This window comes from Herpailurus yagouaroundi, unplaced genomic scaffold (assembly GCF_014898765.1).
Source record: "Herpailurus yagouaroundi ecotype Mexico unplaced genomic scaffold, PumYag 184, whole genome shotgun sequence".
In the NCBI taxonomy this organism is placed as follows: Eukaryota; Metazoa; Chordata; class Mammalia; order Carnivora; family Felidae; genus Herpailurus; species Herpailurus yagouaroundi.
In genome coordinates, this window is record NW_024412415.1 from 9,200,447 (window position 1) to 9,215,259 (window position 14,813).

General features: G+C 49.0%; 1 protein-coding gene across 4 annotated transcripts in view; it reads left to right on the forward strand.

Moving 5' to 3' along the window:
* The window catches only part of CAPN3 (calpain 3), a 50,372-nt gene extending 38,719 nt beyond the window's left edge, over positions 1-11,653 (forward strand). For 2 of the 4 annotated variants that reach the window (XM_040492400.1, XM_040492402.1), the window contains exons 11-24: positions 361-530; positions 880-891; positions 1,608-1,816; positions 2,601-2,637; positions 4,597-4,614; positions 7,537-7,650; positions 8,605-8,682; positions 9,083-9,140; positions 9,236-9,300; positions 9,716-9,784; positions 9,874-9,952; positions 10,167-10,283; positions 10,587-10,645; positions 11,009-11,653. In XM_040492400.1, coding sequence (XP_040348334.1) covers positions 361-530; positions 880-891; positions 1,608-1,816; positions 2,601-2,637; positions 4,597-4,614; positions 7,537-7,650; positions 8,605-8,682; positions 9,083-9,140; positions 9,236-9,300; positions 9,716-9,784; positions 9,874-9,952; positions 10,167-10,283; positions 10,587-10,645; positions 11,009-11,035 — 1,112 coding nt within the window. In that variant the 3' untranslated portion in view covers positions 11,036-11,653. The remainder of the gene's footprint in view (positions 1-360; positions 531-879; positions 892-1,607; positions 1,817-2,600; positions 2,638-4,596; positions 4,615-7,536; positions 7,651-8,604; positions 8,683-9,082; positions 9,141-9,235; positions 9,301-9,715; positions 9,785-9,873; positions 9,953-10,166; positions 10,284-10,586; positions 10,646-11,008) is intronic. The other 2 variants (XM_040492403.1, XM_040492404.1) reach the window with 1 other exon arrangement.
* The last annotated feature ends 3,160 nt before the right edge of the window (positions 11,654-14,813 follow it).

A 14,813-nucleotide genomic window follows, 5' to 3' on the forward strand; every position in this document is an offset into this window, starting at 1 on the left:
GATAAGACAGCCTAGGGAGGCAGAATAGTGGGGTGGGAGAGAGGCCTAAGACCACGTCCCAAGGACCAACAACATTTAAAGGGCAGGTGAGGAAAGGGAAACCATCAGCAGAGAATGAGAATCACAGCTCCGGGAGGGGGAAGAAGCCACACACAGCCAAGCAGTGAGGCTCCATCTCTATAAAGGTGGAGGCTACCCACAGTTCCCCCCACATAGTTTGGCAAATGCCTGCGTCATGCCTTCTGTATTTATTGAGCGCCTAGATGCAGGGGATAAATAGGTTCCCTCTGTCTTATTTCCCTTCCTGACCTTTCTCTGAGAGGCAGATCTGAATGTACGTTTCCTTCCTTGGGGGCACAGACACTTTCTGGACCAACCCACAGTACCGTCTGAAGCTCCTGGAGGAGGACGATGACCCTGAAGACTCGGAGGTGATCTGCAGCTTCCTGGTGGCCCTGATGCAGAAGAACCGGAGGAAGGACCGGAAGCTGGGGGCCAACCTCTTCACCATTGGCTTTGCCATCTACGAGGTGTGCAGTTCCTGACCAGCTTTAGCCCAGGAAACACATTCCTTGGGGGTGGGGAGCCTCCCAAATACTCAGTGCCCCCCCCCCCGGCCCCGAACTCCTAGAATCAGACCCTCATGTGTCAGAATCTCTTAGATATTTGTAATGAGTGGAAAAAAACAGGTTGGGGGAGATGGAGCAGGGCTGGGCTGGGGCTGGGGCTGGCCAGATAGATGAGGAGTAGATGAGGAGTCAGACATCTGCATTCATTCACTCCACAGTTGTGGGCATTCTCTCCCTGCAAGAGTTTCATCCCCATTCAGATCTGAAGTCCACAGAATCTGAGCGTCTTCTTTTTCTGTTTCTCCTCAAGGTTCCCAAAGAGGTACAGAAGTGGCAGCGGCCAGCAGTTGTGTGCAGCATTACCTGGGGGTCCTGTGTCCATCAGTGGCACATCGGGAAGCTTCCTGGTGGGGTTTGAGGACAGGACTATGATAGGAGAGGGTCTCGCCTGGGTCACGCAACTCCAGAGCGGGTGCCTCAGGGTACTGCATGACCCCCTGACTATCACCCTCATGAGAAGCCCTTTCTCCCTTCCCACCAGAGACTGTCACACATAGGCTCTCACACATTCATATGCACTTCTTCTCTCACACACACGCATACACTTGCTCACACTCATACACATTTGCACTCACAGTTACACACTCATGCACACAGTCACACAGACACATTCTGAGGGTGACTGCCCTCTTTGGGATGGAGGAATCGCCTCCCTCAGACCCCAGCCAAGGCCCCTCCTGCCTCCTTGGGGTCCTTCCCCAGCCTGGAGGTGATTTGGAGCTGACCAGCAGCAGTTCTGGTAAGTGGGGGGAATGATAGACTTGACCTTCACTTCTGAATCACAACAGAAAAAGAGGAAATGGGGTAGGGAGCTCCAGGGATGTTGAGCTATTTGAGGCCTTGGGAATCGGAAGTAGGTAGGTCACGACTGTGAACTGGGTAACCAGGGAGTTGGGGTAACCCCTGGACGGGGACTGTGAGCAGGACAGGACATCCTTCTGGAGGAGCTCAGGTCCCTCGGGCTCTTCTCCCCCTCAGATGCACGGGAACAAGCAGCACCTGCAGAAGGACTTCTTCCTGTACAATGCCTCCAAGGCCAGGAGCAAGACCTACATCAACATGCGGGAGGTGTCTGAGCGCTTCCGCCTACCTCCCAGCGAGTATGTCATCGTGCCCTCCACCTATGAGCCCCACCAGGAGGGAGAATTCATCCTCCGGGTGTTCTCTGAAAAAAGGAACCTCTCTGAGTGAGTCAGCCTGCTTTCCCCTCCTGTCCCTAAAAGCCCATGTGGCCCATTCCAGAGATTGGAGATGTGAGGTAGCTGGACCTGTCACCTCCAGGAATCCTGGGATATGTTGACCAGGCTGCCCTTCTTCCTCTGCTGTGAGTCACTGGCCACATCTCCTCCATTTGTTTAGTCAGTCTGTCGTCCCACAGATCTCTATAGAGAACCTACTAAGTTCCAGGCACTCTTTTTCTAGGGACTAAGGATAGAACAGTGAATTAAACAGAAAGAAATCCCTGCCCTCATGGAGTTCAACATTCTAGCATGAGACAGCAATGCATAGGGGGAAAAAATATGCATATATGTGTTTGAGGGAGGTAAGTGATAAGGAGAAAGAAATACAGTAGGGAACAAGGATAGGAGGCATTAGGGGTGACGGAACTTTTAGGTGAGGTGACCAGGGAAGCCAGCAAGGCCACATCCTGCATTTTTTGCTCACTGCAGTTGATTCCATAAGCCCGACTACTCTGGACTCTGCCCTTGAGAAACACAAAGTCTAGGAGTAGGTGGCTGAGTCTGGGCACCTGGGCAAAGCCAACAAGAACCCATGTGTCTGCACTTGGCTGCTGGGGATGGTGCCTACATGAGGTTGGTTCCCGTGGTGGGGTATTAGTTCCTGTGGTTCCCTTGAAGTCAGCTCTGACTTGGCTCTGAGGACCTGTGTGGCCTGGGCGAATTCTCTCTATGCTTCCTGCTTGCTCCTGGGGACAGTGAGACCCCCGCTCATGCTTGTGTTTCTCCACAGGGAAGTTGAAAATACAATCTCCGTGGATCGGCCCGTGGTGAGTGCTTTAGTTCTTATGTGTGAGAAGGTCCAGAGGCTCACCTTCCCCCATCCAGGCAGGGGACATAGGGGCGGTGGAGGGGAGAGTGGGTATTGGCAGAGAAGATGGGAGTCTGGGGCCTGCAGGGCAATTCTTCCATGTAAGTGCAGTTTCTGTTTGTCCCAACTAGAGGTAACAGGCCTCACGGTACTGGGCCGTGTACTCAATCCAGGGTCTAGGAAGCACAGAAGAAGAGTCCTAGAAGGGAAAAGCAGTTTGAACAGCGAGAGGGAGGGGTCAAGGCCATAGTAAGGGACAACAAGAGCAACAGATTGGATTATGAGAGTCAGTCTCACATATGGAAAAGAATACACACCAGCTCTGGAGTCAGCATCAAAACCTGGGTCCTCCACCTAGAGCTGGGTGATTTGGACAAGTTACGTAACCCCTCATTTTCCTACTCTGTAACACGGGAACAATAATATGTGCCTTGCAAGGCTCTTATGAAGTTTGAATCAATGAGATCATGTATGTGAAGTGCCTGGCACAGCACAGATCCTTAAATGGTGGTTATAATTCATGTGCTTTATATCTCAAAAGGTACTTCCCACATGCATTACCTCACTTGATCCTTGCAAGGTTTCTGAGATGTGATAAGGTTATTATTATCCCTGGTGTTAAGGAAGTAGAGGCTCAGTGGGGTTAAATGGCTCCCGTGGTTCACAGGTCTCATTAAATGGCAGGGCTGAAACTGACATTCAGATTCTCGGAGCCCAGATTCTCCAGGTTCTCAGGCTGCTTCCCCAGTCGCCATGTGGAGACCAGTTCCCACGTGTTTGAGTCCCTGAGTTAGAAGCACAGAGTTGGTATATGTGGCTTCTCTTTGTTAAGGAGTCTTGTGACTGCCTTGGGCCTTTGGGCCTTGGTTTATAAACATCCCCTGTGCTCTGTGTGACTTGGGCCAATAAGAGGACAGCAAATGCCCCACTGAGCTATCTTCTGGGTGGTGACACTCAGGGCTCCAATCCTGACCCTATGCCAGTGCCAGATCTCCAAGTGCCTTCTGAATTATCACAGGACATTCATCTTAGGATTAAATGCATTTGGTTCTATTCTTATTTGTGAAACATTAGTAATCAGGGTAGTATATTGATCAGGAACCTCAAACTCAGGAGCTTATGGGAGCTGGCATGCCACTGAACTGGGTAGGGCAGGCACATGTGGGGCTTTTGATGTCCCTCCACAGACCTGTTCGCCTGGAGTTCTCAACTGACACCTAGCTTCGGTGTTGGAGGGACAACCGGAGTGGTGGTGACTATGGCATCTGGAGGGTACAGGCAGCAGCTGCCCTCAGCTCCCCAGATCGTTGCCAGTGCAGCCTGCCAGACCTCCTAGTTTTATTTTGTTTTAAAGCCCCAAACTTAGATTCCCACATTAAGTCTCTCCCTATGTTATAAATATCTGCTAAAACAAAACGGGGGCACCTGGCTGGCTCACTCGGTAGAGCACGCAACTCTTGATCTCGGGGTTGTGAGTTTGAGCCCCATGTTAGACATGAAGCCAACTTAAAAAGAGTTTTAAAAAATTAAAACAAAACAAACCCCCCCAAACTCTGGAAGTCAAGCAAAATTCATTTTCAGGCCAGTTTGGGTGAGCCACTTTTTTTGGTGTTTTAGAAACTAACTTCACTTAAAAATATAAAACTTTAGCCCGAAGATTCCTTTCCTTGGCTGTGTCTAATAGGAGTGGACTATAAATAAGAACGGCCACCAGAGCGGCCACCAGTCTCTGAGCATGGAGAACTCTGACCTCCCTTCACCCTCCAGGCCTCTTTTGGCTCTGTGTGGCCCAGATTTCTGGACCCCAGAGCCTCACTCCAAGCTGAGGCCCAAATCACAGGGAAGTCAAAAGCCACTGTGTTTTCTGGAAACTTGATTTTCACTTATTCTGCATTTGTTGTTTCCTTTCCTTATGCAGAAAAAGAAAAAAACCAAGGTGGGTGTAACAGGGTGAGTGGGTAGACAGCAGAGTGTGTTTGTGCATGTGTGTGTGTGACAGCATGTGTACCAGACTTGCCTCTTCCCTCACTGACCCCCACCTCGCCTTCCTGGGCCCAGGTCACAGCTAAGGGTGTGGACCAATGTTAGCTAACACTGGCCAGGTGAAGGCTACGGGCCAGGCACTCTTCCAGGTGCTTTCCATGGATATGCTCAATCCTCACAACAACCCCATGACATTGGTACTGTTATCCTCCCCACTTTCAGAGAAAGAAAAGGTACAGATGGATCCCCTAAATTGTCCAAGTGTGGCAGAAGCAGCACTAAGAGCCCAGGCAGTCTGTCTCCAGAGTCTGCCCTGAACCACCATGCTCACCTTTCATATGAGGGAGGAGGAGGATGGCCAACCAGTGAAAATGGGCCTGATATGGGGGCTCTTGCAAAAACCAGGAGCACCCCTTCTTTCTCAGAAGTGCTAAGCAGGGCTTGATTCTTTGGGGTGGGGGGGAAAAGCAACCGTTTGTGTTTCCCAGGGTACAGTGAGACAGGTGCGTGAGGGTTTCCATGGAGAGAGTCTTGAGATGCCAGGTGCTTGCTCTGGAGGCAGGACTGCTCCTTCTCCCTCCTTTCCGTTCCCTGCCTCCTCCCCACTCCTCCTGTTTCCTTAGCCTGCTCTGTAGGGGATGACAGAGGATGCCCAGAGAGGCTAAGTCACGACCAGGGCTCTCGTTCCAGGTGAAGCTTGTTCCACATCCCTTTCTAGGCAAGCAACCTCTCCATAAGCCTGCTCCTCAAAGCCATGGAACCCAACAGACCTATGTCCAGGTAGCAATGGAGAAAGGGAAAGAGAACTTCACCCTCATAGCCTCAGAGTTGCTGATCAACTTGACTGGTTTCATGGGGAATGAGAGCTACTTGGACAGCTTCCCCTCTTGGGGTCTAGGGAGGTTGCTATGATCCATTGATTCACCAGGGCCTCAGTGTCCTGATTATAACCACATTGCTATGAGGACACCATTGCTAAAGGTGACCATGTGTGGTAAGAGCATCTCAGGGACCTCAGAACAAAGCTTTCATCTGGGACCAGCGGCATTGTTTCCTTTGTGTGGTTTTGGAATTCAGAAGTACAGTTGTTTAGCAACTCAAATCCCCTCCTATATCCCAGCTCCATGTACCCCATAACCTTCCCCTTGTCCCCAGGGTCTATAGTGATGACTAACCCTTTCAGAATTTTGGTTTGACCGCTCAGAGTGCCATACAGAAATTACTGACCTTTGGGCATCCTCGGGCCCATGAGGTAGTTAGCCACAGGCCTTCGGATGAGGTTTGGCATTAGTGTTTTATGGTGGTGCCTGGAAGGATCTACCATAGAGGTCCTCTAAGTGTTGACGCTGGTGCAGACCAGAGCTGACACTGATCAAACACCTACCATGCAGCAGGCGCCGTGATAGGGGTAAAACATACATTGTTTTCAGTTACAACAGTATCTACAAGGTGGGCGCTATGACTATTCCCCTTTTATAGATACTTTACAAGTATTCAGAGAAGTGAAGAGACTTGCCAAAGAAACAACTAATGAATGGGGAAACTGGAAGCCACATCGATCTGCCCCCAAACCCATGTTTCTTGCCCTCACTGATCTGGTGCAGGCCCCTTACACTCCAAGACGTGTGTTTTCCAGACCCACACTTGGGCCCAGAGATGTGTGCCTAGCAGGGGTGATTCATGGCCACACCATGGCCAAACCACATCCATAGGCACACATTTCCCCTCCAACTGTGACCCACAGTTGCTCTAGGATCCTCACAGGCATCATTTGCTTGCACAAGACCCTTTGCTTGGAAGGTAGAGCAAGCCAGGGCTGTTGGGGCCTGCTGGGAGCCAAAGTTCTAGGAGCTGTTTCTGTAGGTCTGAGCATTTGTGCAGTTCTAGATGAACCACATGGAAAGGCAGAAGGGGATTCAGAAACCGGTCCCATTGCTTTTTTGCTTAGAGAGATTCTGACTGCCGCATTGCTCTCTGCACTGCAGCCATGAGCCCCTATAGCCTTGCCTTCCTCTGGCTTTCCCTGTGGGGTGATGGCACCAACGAAGGGTGGCACAGCATGGCAGCCGCTCTCTGCTCTTTTTGTGTCCTCTTCACTTGCTTGAGCATGTCTTGAAAATATCCCTTATATTTGGGTAGCATCTTCCCTGTTTTTGCAGTAGCTCTATATTCAGCCTCGCATGTGATCCCCACCAGAGCCCTATGAGAAAGGCCGAGCAGGTTCTGTTATCCGCATTAATGGATGCGTTACGGGAGGCCAGAGAGGTTATTGCTCGTTTGTGAGGACAGAACTGGAATTTTAGCCCTGTGTTCTGACCTCTCAGCCATTAATCGGAGTCCTTTTTTCAGTCTGTCCTCTGCGGTGTCACAGAGGTTCCTTGGAGGTGCCTCCGTAGCTGCCACAGCTGATACAGGTGTGCTGAGGGAAAAGAGCTCTGCCCTCTTCATCAAGCGGAGAGGCTTGTTTTTAATGACGTGAGATACACTGGGCTTCTGGGGAAATTTAATTTGAACAGTGTTTCCATTTGAAAAAAAAAAAAAAGCCTAAAAATAATAGAACATCATTGTAGTGGATCTCACTACTTTTAACATTCTTAGCGTTTTCACAGCTACTACCTACCTTGTCGAACCCTCCTAGCTCTACCATCAGGAGATAAGGACCTGAGGTCCAGAGAGACTTAGCATCTTACCCCAAGTCACACAGCTTGTTAGCGGCAGGGATGGAGCTTGAACTGAGGTTCAAGAGCTCCCAGCTCTGCTCTTTCCCTCTTCACTGGACGAAGCCGCTCTAGGAGGGAGGCTGCCTCCATGTGCCCGCTCAGCCTGTAATCCTTGCTTCCTTCCTGCCCCTTCCCCACTTCCCTCTTCTCTCCAGCCCATCATCTTCGTTTCGGACAGAGCAAACAGCAACAAGGAACTGGGTGTGGACCAGGAATCAGAGGAGGGCAGAGACAAAGCAAGCCCTGATAAGCCAGAGAAATCCCCACAGGTTTCTGAGCATGTGGCATGAATGGGGTGGCTAGCAAACAGTGGGGGCCTCTGGATTGGAGGGGCTGTATGGTGGGGTGTCCCTTTAATGTCTGCAGGTTTGGATTTATCCCAGTGACCTTTTCTCTCATCACGTTCTCCTAAAATTTGGGATGCTGCTTGGGCGAATGTCTTGAGGGGGTGGCAGCCACACCAAGCCAGTCCCAGGCCTGGGAGGGACAGGCTAAGCCTGCCCACTGGAGCCCCCCCAGGAGGACAGCGAAGGAAAAGGAAGGCAGAGCCTGGGACACAGCCAGCTTGAGAGAGCCCAACACAGAACAACTCCTGTGCCCTGGCGTCCTCGAGCTCTTGACAACGAGGGGATAAAGAATAGTAGCAGAAAAGGGATGGACATCCGCACTGGAGTCCTGTGGAGCCCAGGGAAGGGTATTAGATTGATGTGGGGAGAGGAGGTCATAGAAAGCTTTAGTGGAGGTGAGGCTGAGGGACCAAAGTGCACAGATCAATCCGGGGCCACCTCCTCCATCGTGGAATGTCCTCCTCCATCGTGGCATGTGGGCATCCTCTGAGGATTTGGCCTTGATGACAGAGGTGGCAGGAAGTACCAAAATGGTCTGGTCCCCTTTGTCCTTCTAGAGCTCATTTGGTTCGGATGGTCAAGCTCAAAACAGTGGTGGGGGTGGGGAGAGAAGACCAAGGGGGCTGTCTACATGTCGGCATGGCTTATCTAACTCCTCTGGCTGGGATGTCTGGAGCGAAGGGTCGCTGGGCCTAGAGGATTGTCACTCCGGCTCACTAGGTTCAACTGAGAAAAGCCATTTGTCCTGTACCCAGCTCCTGCTGCCACCTAGGGCTGGTTTAGGCACTCTGGCTCCCTCGACCCAGAGGAACTTTCCTCGTGGGTCTGTCTGTCTCCCTGATCACTGTGAACCACTTTTCCTTTGTGCTTCCACAGCCATGGCCTGACAACACCGGCCAAGAGACCGAGGAGCAGCAGCAGTTCCGGAACATTTTTAGGCAGATAGCAGGCGAGGTGAGTACCGCCAACCTGGACTCCTACAGAGGCTCCTCTCCTTGATTAGCTGCTCTGATGACCAGTTATTTCATTATTGTTCAGTAGGGGTCCTTCTGGCTTTTGGTGGAAACGGGGGATATGCATGTGGGCCACAGAAATCCACACACAAATCCTCAGGTCCTTGAGTTTAGACCAACATCCACTTGGGTGCCTCGGAGGCCTTTTTGCTCTGAGCTGCCCACTGTGGTCTGGACACTGAAGGTGCTGTGTCTTCCTTGGAAAAACCCCAGCCTCCCATGACAGAATAGCACTGACAGGGACTTTACCAACATGGAGAGCTGGGATTTGTTTTGCAAACCCTCTGTTCCATCAGCTACTGTCCCCTTGGACTGTCATTCTCTACTCCCTTCCTCCTCAGGATATGGAGGTCTGTGCAGATGAGCTCAAGAATATCCTTAACACGGTTGTGAACAAACGTGAGTGGCTCAGACTGTGTGTGGAGGACGGGCAGGCAATGAGTGTGTGTCCGGTTATCTGAAAGAAGCTCTTCACTCTTCTCCATACCTCCCAGATAAGGACCTGAAGACACAAGGGTTCACGCTGGAGTCCTGCCGTAGCATGATTGCTCTCATGGATGTATCCTTCCCGCCACCCTCCCCCCGCCCCATGCAGCCCCTGGGGGCCAAAGCAACAATGAGGGGTGCCCAGTGAGAAAGAGGGGCCGTTGGAGGAGGCACAGCTGGGCAGGACATTGGGTTGTAACCAGCCCCTAACCTCTGCCCTCACCTCAGGCCTGGGATTCTGCCTAAGGCCCTGCCCGAGCAAAAATGGTCCTTAGGAGACAGGCTCCTTGGGTTCTAGAGCAGACACTAACTTTGGCTGAGAAGGTGTGGAGGGGAGGGTTAAACCCCAGGACAGGACAGTGGGTAGGATATCTGGGGCAGAGCCTTCCTGTGAGGCGACCTTCCCTGTAGTCCCCTAGACCCCCCTTCCTTCCAACCCAGGGGGATTTCGCTATGTGTGCCCTGTAGCCCTGACCTCCTTCCTCCAGACAGATGGCTCTGGGAGGCTGAACTTGCAAGAGTTCCATCACCTTTGGAAGAAGATTAAAGCCTGGCAGGTGAGCAGAGAACGAAGCAAGGGAGTGAAAGAGGGGGTTAATTCAGGGGGTTACTATGTGACCTCTGTCCTGAAATTTTCTATTGCCAGAAAATTTTCAAACACTATGATACAGACCAGTCTGGTACCATCAACAGCTATGAGATGCGAAATGCAGTCAATGATGCAGGTGCTGGGGAAGCAAGTGGGTGGTGGGGATGTGGACTCCGGCTGGTGGAAGCAGGAACTGGAGGGTGGGGGCAGAAGGCCGCTAGGGGCCTACTAGCCAAAGGAAGGAGAAAGTGCTTCTCATCCCCCAGGCCAGAGTGGCTGAGAGGCAGGGAAAATAGAATGCCAGGCTAATCCTCAGCCTCCTTCGTCCTCTCCCGTGCTGCCCCCTGCAGGATTCCACCTCAACAGCCAGCTCTACGACATCATCACCATGCGGTATGCAGACAAGCACATGAACATCGACTTTGACAGCTTCATCTGCTGCTTCGTCAGGCTGGAGGGCATGTTCAGTAAGTGCGGGGGCTACCTTTCTGCACTCTTGTGCCCCTCCCCCCACAGTGACAGGAGCCGCAATAGGAATCTCAGCCTGATCATCTTCTAGTCTCCTCCATCCAACAGGGTCTGAACAAAAGCACAGACTCTCTTTAAGCTCAGAATGGCCTGGCAAAGGGAGGATGATGGTTGGTACTCGGCCCAGCAGATTTTTGTGCTGAAGGACAACACTTAGTACACAGTCCTCTTAAGAAAAGTTATAATACTGGAGGGGAAGGGACCCTTTAACTGGCCTCTGGCCTGTGCATTCTTCCACACAGGAGCTTTCAATGCATTTGACAAGGATGGAGACGGTATCATCAAACTCAACGTTCTAGAGGTAAAGCCTAATAGAAGCAGTGCACTCACCACACGCCTTCAAATTCAGGGTGGAGGAATCAATGGAGGTGGAGGGATGGAACGGGAACGGAATGGAAAGGGAAGCTCAGCTGGGAATGTGGCTCGTAGGGAATGCGTACTGGGAGAAGTCTCCAACGGGGACTTGGATCCTAAAAGCTTTTAGGCTGGAAAATATACCTTTCTAGTAGAGATCGGAGAAGCATGCCATAAACCACTGCTTCTTAGAAAAATCTTCCCAGTGTCTGGCATGCTGGGGATGTCCCTTTCCCCCTACCCTATCACACCCTTAAGGTGGGGCTCTCTTTTCTTGTTCACATTCTGATCCTGGGACTTCCTCTTTCAGTGGCTGCAGCTCACCATGTATGCCTGAACCAAGCTGGCCTCACCCAAGGCCATACAGATCACTCAGGATTTCCATTTCATCCAATATAGCTACAGCCACTTACCTCAAAGGACACAGTAGCTGCACCTACACCCCCACCCCCACCCCCTGCCGCAAGCCTCCAGGCGCCTCCTTGGTCTCTTTCCTCCTCTACTTCACTCCCCACTCAGCCTCAGGGCATCTGTCCATCTGTCACGCCCACACTGACCCTTCGGTTAAGGAACGAGGGAGAACAATTTTGTCCCTTTGCCAAATGGAGGCAAGTGTCTGTCTGCCTCAGGTAGTTGTAGCCCAGCTGAGAGGCTTGCTCAGAATCTGAGTGGCCTCAGTTCTGAAGGAAGTTCCTTAGCTGGCCCTAGGCTGTTCCCGGAAGCATTTGCCAATGGCACTCAGCATTTGCTGTGCTAGAGTCCTCCATCACCTTCATGTTGTCCCACTCATGGGACAGTAACCAAACTAGTACTTGGTTCTGATTGTTTCAGGATGGGCCCGCTCCGGGATAAACTAGCTCAGTGGAAGAGGGCTGGATACTTTGGGCTGTATGACTCATAAGTTTGGCTGCATTCTGAAAAGAGTTGATCTAAATAAAGGCATGTGTATGGCTGGTTTGGTTGTGTTTTTGTTTTCTCACATTTAGATATCAGCCAGAGCAGGGTTGAGTAGCTTCAAGTCTTACACCCCTCTATCATGGAGAGAGCCCTTGTTTCAGAATACAATGATGGGAGACACATACACAAACAAAACCTGGGCCCCGTGTTAACCATGCCTATTGGTATTTCTTGAACATGGGAATCACTCAGATACTTTCCAAGATCGATGAGGAAAGGAAGGGGAACAGCTGTTGCTGTACAGAATAGCAAGAATAAATGGGTCACCTTATAACTGGAGGGGCTGGTTACCTGAGTGTAACGAAACCATGATGTAGGTGCAGTTTTTTGGGGAGTTATGCGTGTCAGGCATACGACACTAGAATTTGACATGTGTATACACTACAAAGTGATCACCCCAATAGGGTGCTTACCTATCCCCTAGTGCCCCACCCCCTAAACCCCTTCCCCTCTGGTAACCACAGGTCTGTTTCTGTATCTGAGTTTTTGTGATTCCACATATGAGCAAAATCATACAGTATTTGTCTTTCTCCTTCTGATTTATTTCACTTAGCTTAATACTCTCAAGGCCCACCTATGTTGTTGCCAAGAGCAAGATTTCATTTTGTTTTTTTTTTTTTTAAGCTCAGTAGTATTCCATACATATACACCACATCTTCTTTATCCATGCATCCACTGATGGACATATAGGTTGTTTCCATATCTTGGCTATTGTAAAAAATGCTGCAGTGAACATAGGGGTGCATGTATCTTTTCCATAGTGGCTGCAACAACTTATAACCCACCGACTGTATGAGGGTTCCCTTTCCTCTACATCCTCACCAACACTTATTATCTTTTTGATAATAGCACAGAGCTGACAGATGTGAGGTGATAACTCATGGTGGTTTTTACATTTCCCTAATAATGAATGATGTTGAGTATCTTTTCATGTGCCTGTTGACCATCTGAATGTCTTCTTTGGAGAAATGTCTATTCAGATCATCTGCCCATTTTTTAATTGGGTCTTTTGTTGTGGTTGAGTTACCTGAGCTCTTTACATATTTTGGATCTGAACCCCTTACCAGATGTATAATTTCCAATTATGTTCTCCCGTTTAGTAAGTTGCTTTTTTGTTTTGATGATGTTGCCTTCACTGTGCAGAACCTTTTTAACTTGATACGGTTGCACTTACTTTTGCTTTTGTTTCTGTTGCCTTTCGAGTCTGATCACAAAAACATTACTAAGAGGATGTCATGGAGCTTACCACCTATGTTTTTTTTCCCAAGAATTTTATGGTTTCAGGTCTCAGATTCAAGCCTTTAATCCGTTTTGAGTTAATATTTGCGTATGGTAGAAGACCATGGTCTAGTTTCATTCTTTTGCATGTGGCTGATCAGTTTTCCCACCACTAGGTATTGAAGACACTGTCCTTTCTCACTGTATGTTTCCACTTCGTCAGAAATTAATTGCCCATATAGGTGTGGGTTTATTTCTGGGCTCTCATTTCTGCTGCATAGATCTGTGTATCTGTTTTTGTGCTGGTACCATACTGTATGACTCCTATAGCTTTGTAGAATGGTTTGAAACCAGGAAGCAGTGATACCTCCAGCTTGGGTCTTGTCAAGATTGCCTTGCATTTTGGGGTTCTTTTGTGGTTTCATACAAATTTGAAGATTGTTCTATTCCCTAAAATATGTCATTGGTGTTTTGGTAGGGATTCATTAAAATCTATGGATTGCTTTGGGTAACATAGGCATTGTAACCATATTAATTCCTCCAATCCAGAAGTATTGAGTATCTATTTATGTCTCCAATTTCTTTTATTAATGTTTTGTAGTTACCAATGTGTAAGTGTTTTACCTCCTTAGTTCAATTTATTGCTAGGCATTTTATTCTTTTTGATGCAACTGTAAATAGGGATTGTTTTCTGGATTTTTGATAGTTCATTATTACTGTTTAGCAATACAACATGTTTTTGTATATTGATTTTGTATCCTGCAACTGTACTGAATTTTTTATTCCAAGTTTTTTTGTTTTTGTTTGTTTGTTTGTTTGTTTTTTACAGGATCTTTAGGGCTTTCTACGTATAGTATCATGTCATCTGCAAATAGTGACAGTTTTTCTTCTTCTTCTGATCTGGATGCATATCTTTTTCTCACCAAATTGTCTGGCTAGGACTTCTAATACTATGTTGAATAAAAGTGGTTAAGTGAGCATCCTTGTCCTGTTCCTGATCTTAGACAAAATGCTTGCAGCTTTTCCCCATTGACTATATTGTTATCATAAATGAATGTTGAATTTTGTCAAATGCTTTTTCTCCATTTATTGAGATGATCATGTTTTTATCCTTCTTTTTGTTAATGTGGTGAATAACACTGATTTACAGATGTTGAACCACCCTGTATTACTGGAATAGATCCCATTTGATCATGGGTATGATCCTTTTATTTTTTTTAAACTTTTTTTTTTTAACGTTTATTTATTTTTGAGACAGAGAGAGACAGAGCATGAACGGGGGAGGGGCAGAGAGAGAGGGAGACACAGAATCGGAAGCAGGCTCCAGGCTCTGAGCCATCAGCCCAGAGCCCGACGCGGGGCTCAAACTCATGGAGCGCGAGATCGTGACCTGAGCTGAAGTCGGACACTTAACCGACTGAGCCACCCAGGTGCCCCTCCTTTTATTTTTTTTTTTTAGCGTTTTATTTATTTTTAAGACAGAGAGAGACAGAGCATGAGTGGGGATGGGGCAGAGAGAGAGGGACACACAGAATCTGAAGCAGGTTCCACGCTCTGAGCTGTCAGCACAGAGCCGGGTGCAGGGCTTGAACCCATGAACTGAGATAATGACCTGAGCCAAAGTCAGACATTCAACCGACTGAGCCACCTGGGTGCCCCAATCCTTTTATTTTGGGGGGGATATGATTCCTTTTTAAAAATGTTTATTTTTGAGAGAAAGTGCATGCGCATGAGCATGGGTGGGGGAGGAGTAGAGAGAGAAGGAGACACAGAATCTGAAGTGGGCTCCAGGCTCTGAGCTGTCAGCACAGAACCCGACCTGGGGTTCAAACCCACAAACTGTGAAACCATGACCTGAGCTGAAGTTGGACGCTTAACCAACTCAGCCACCCAAGCACCCCAAGACATGATCCTTTTAATGTATTAATTCGATTTGCTAG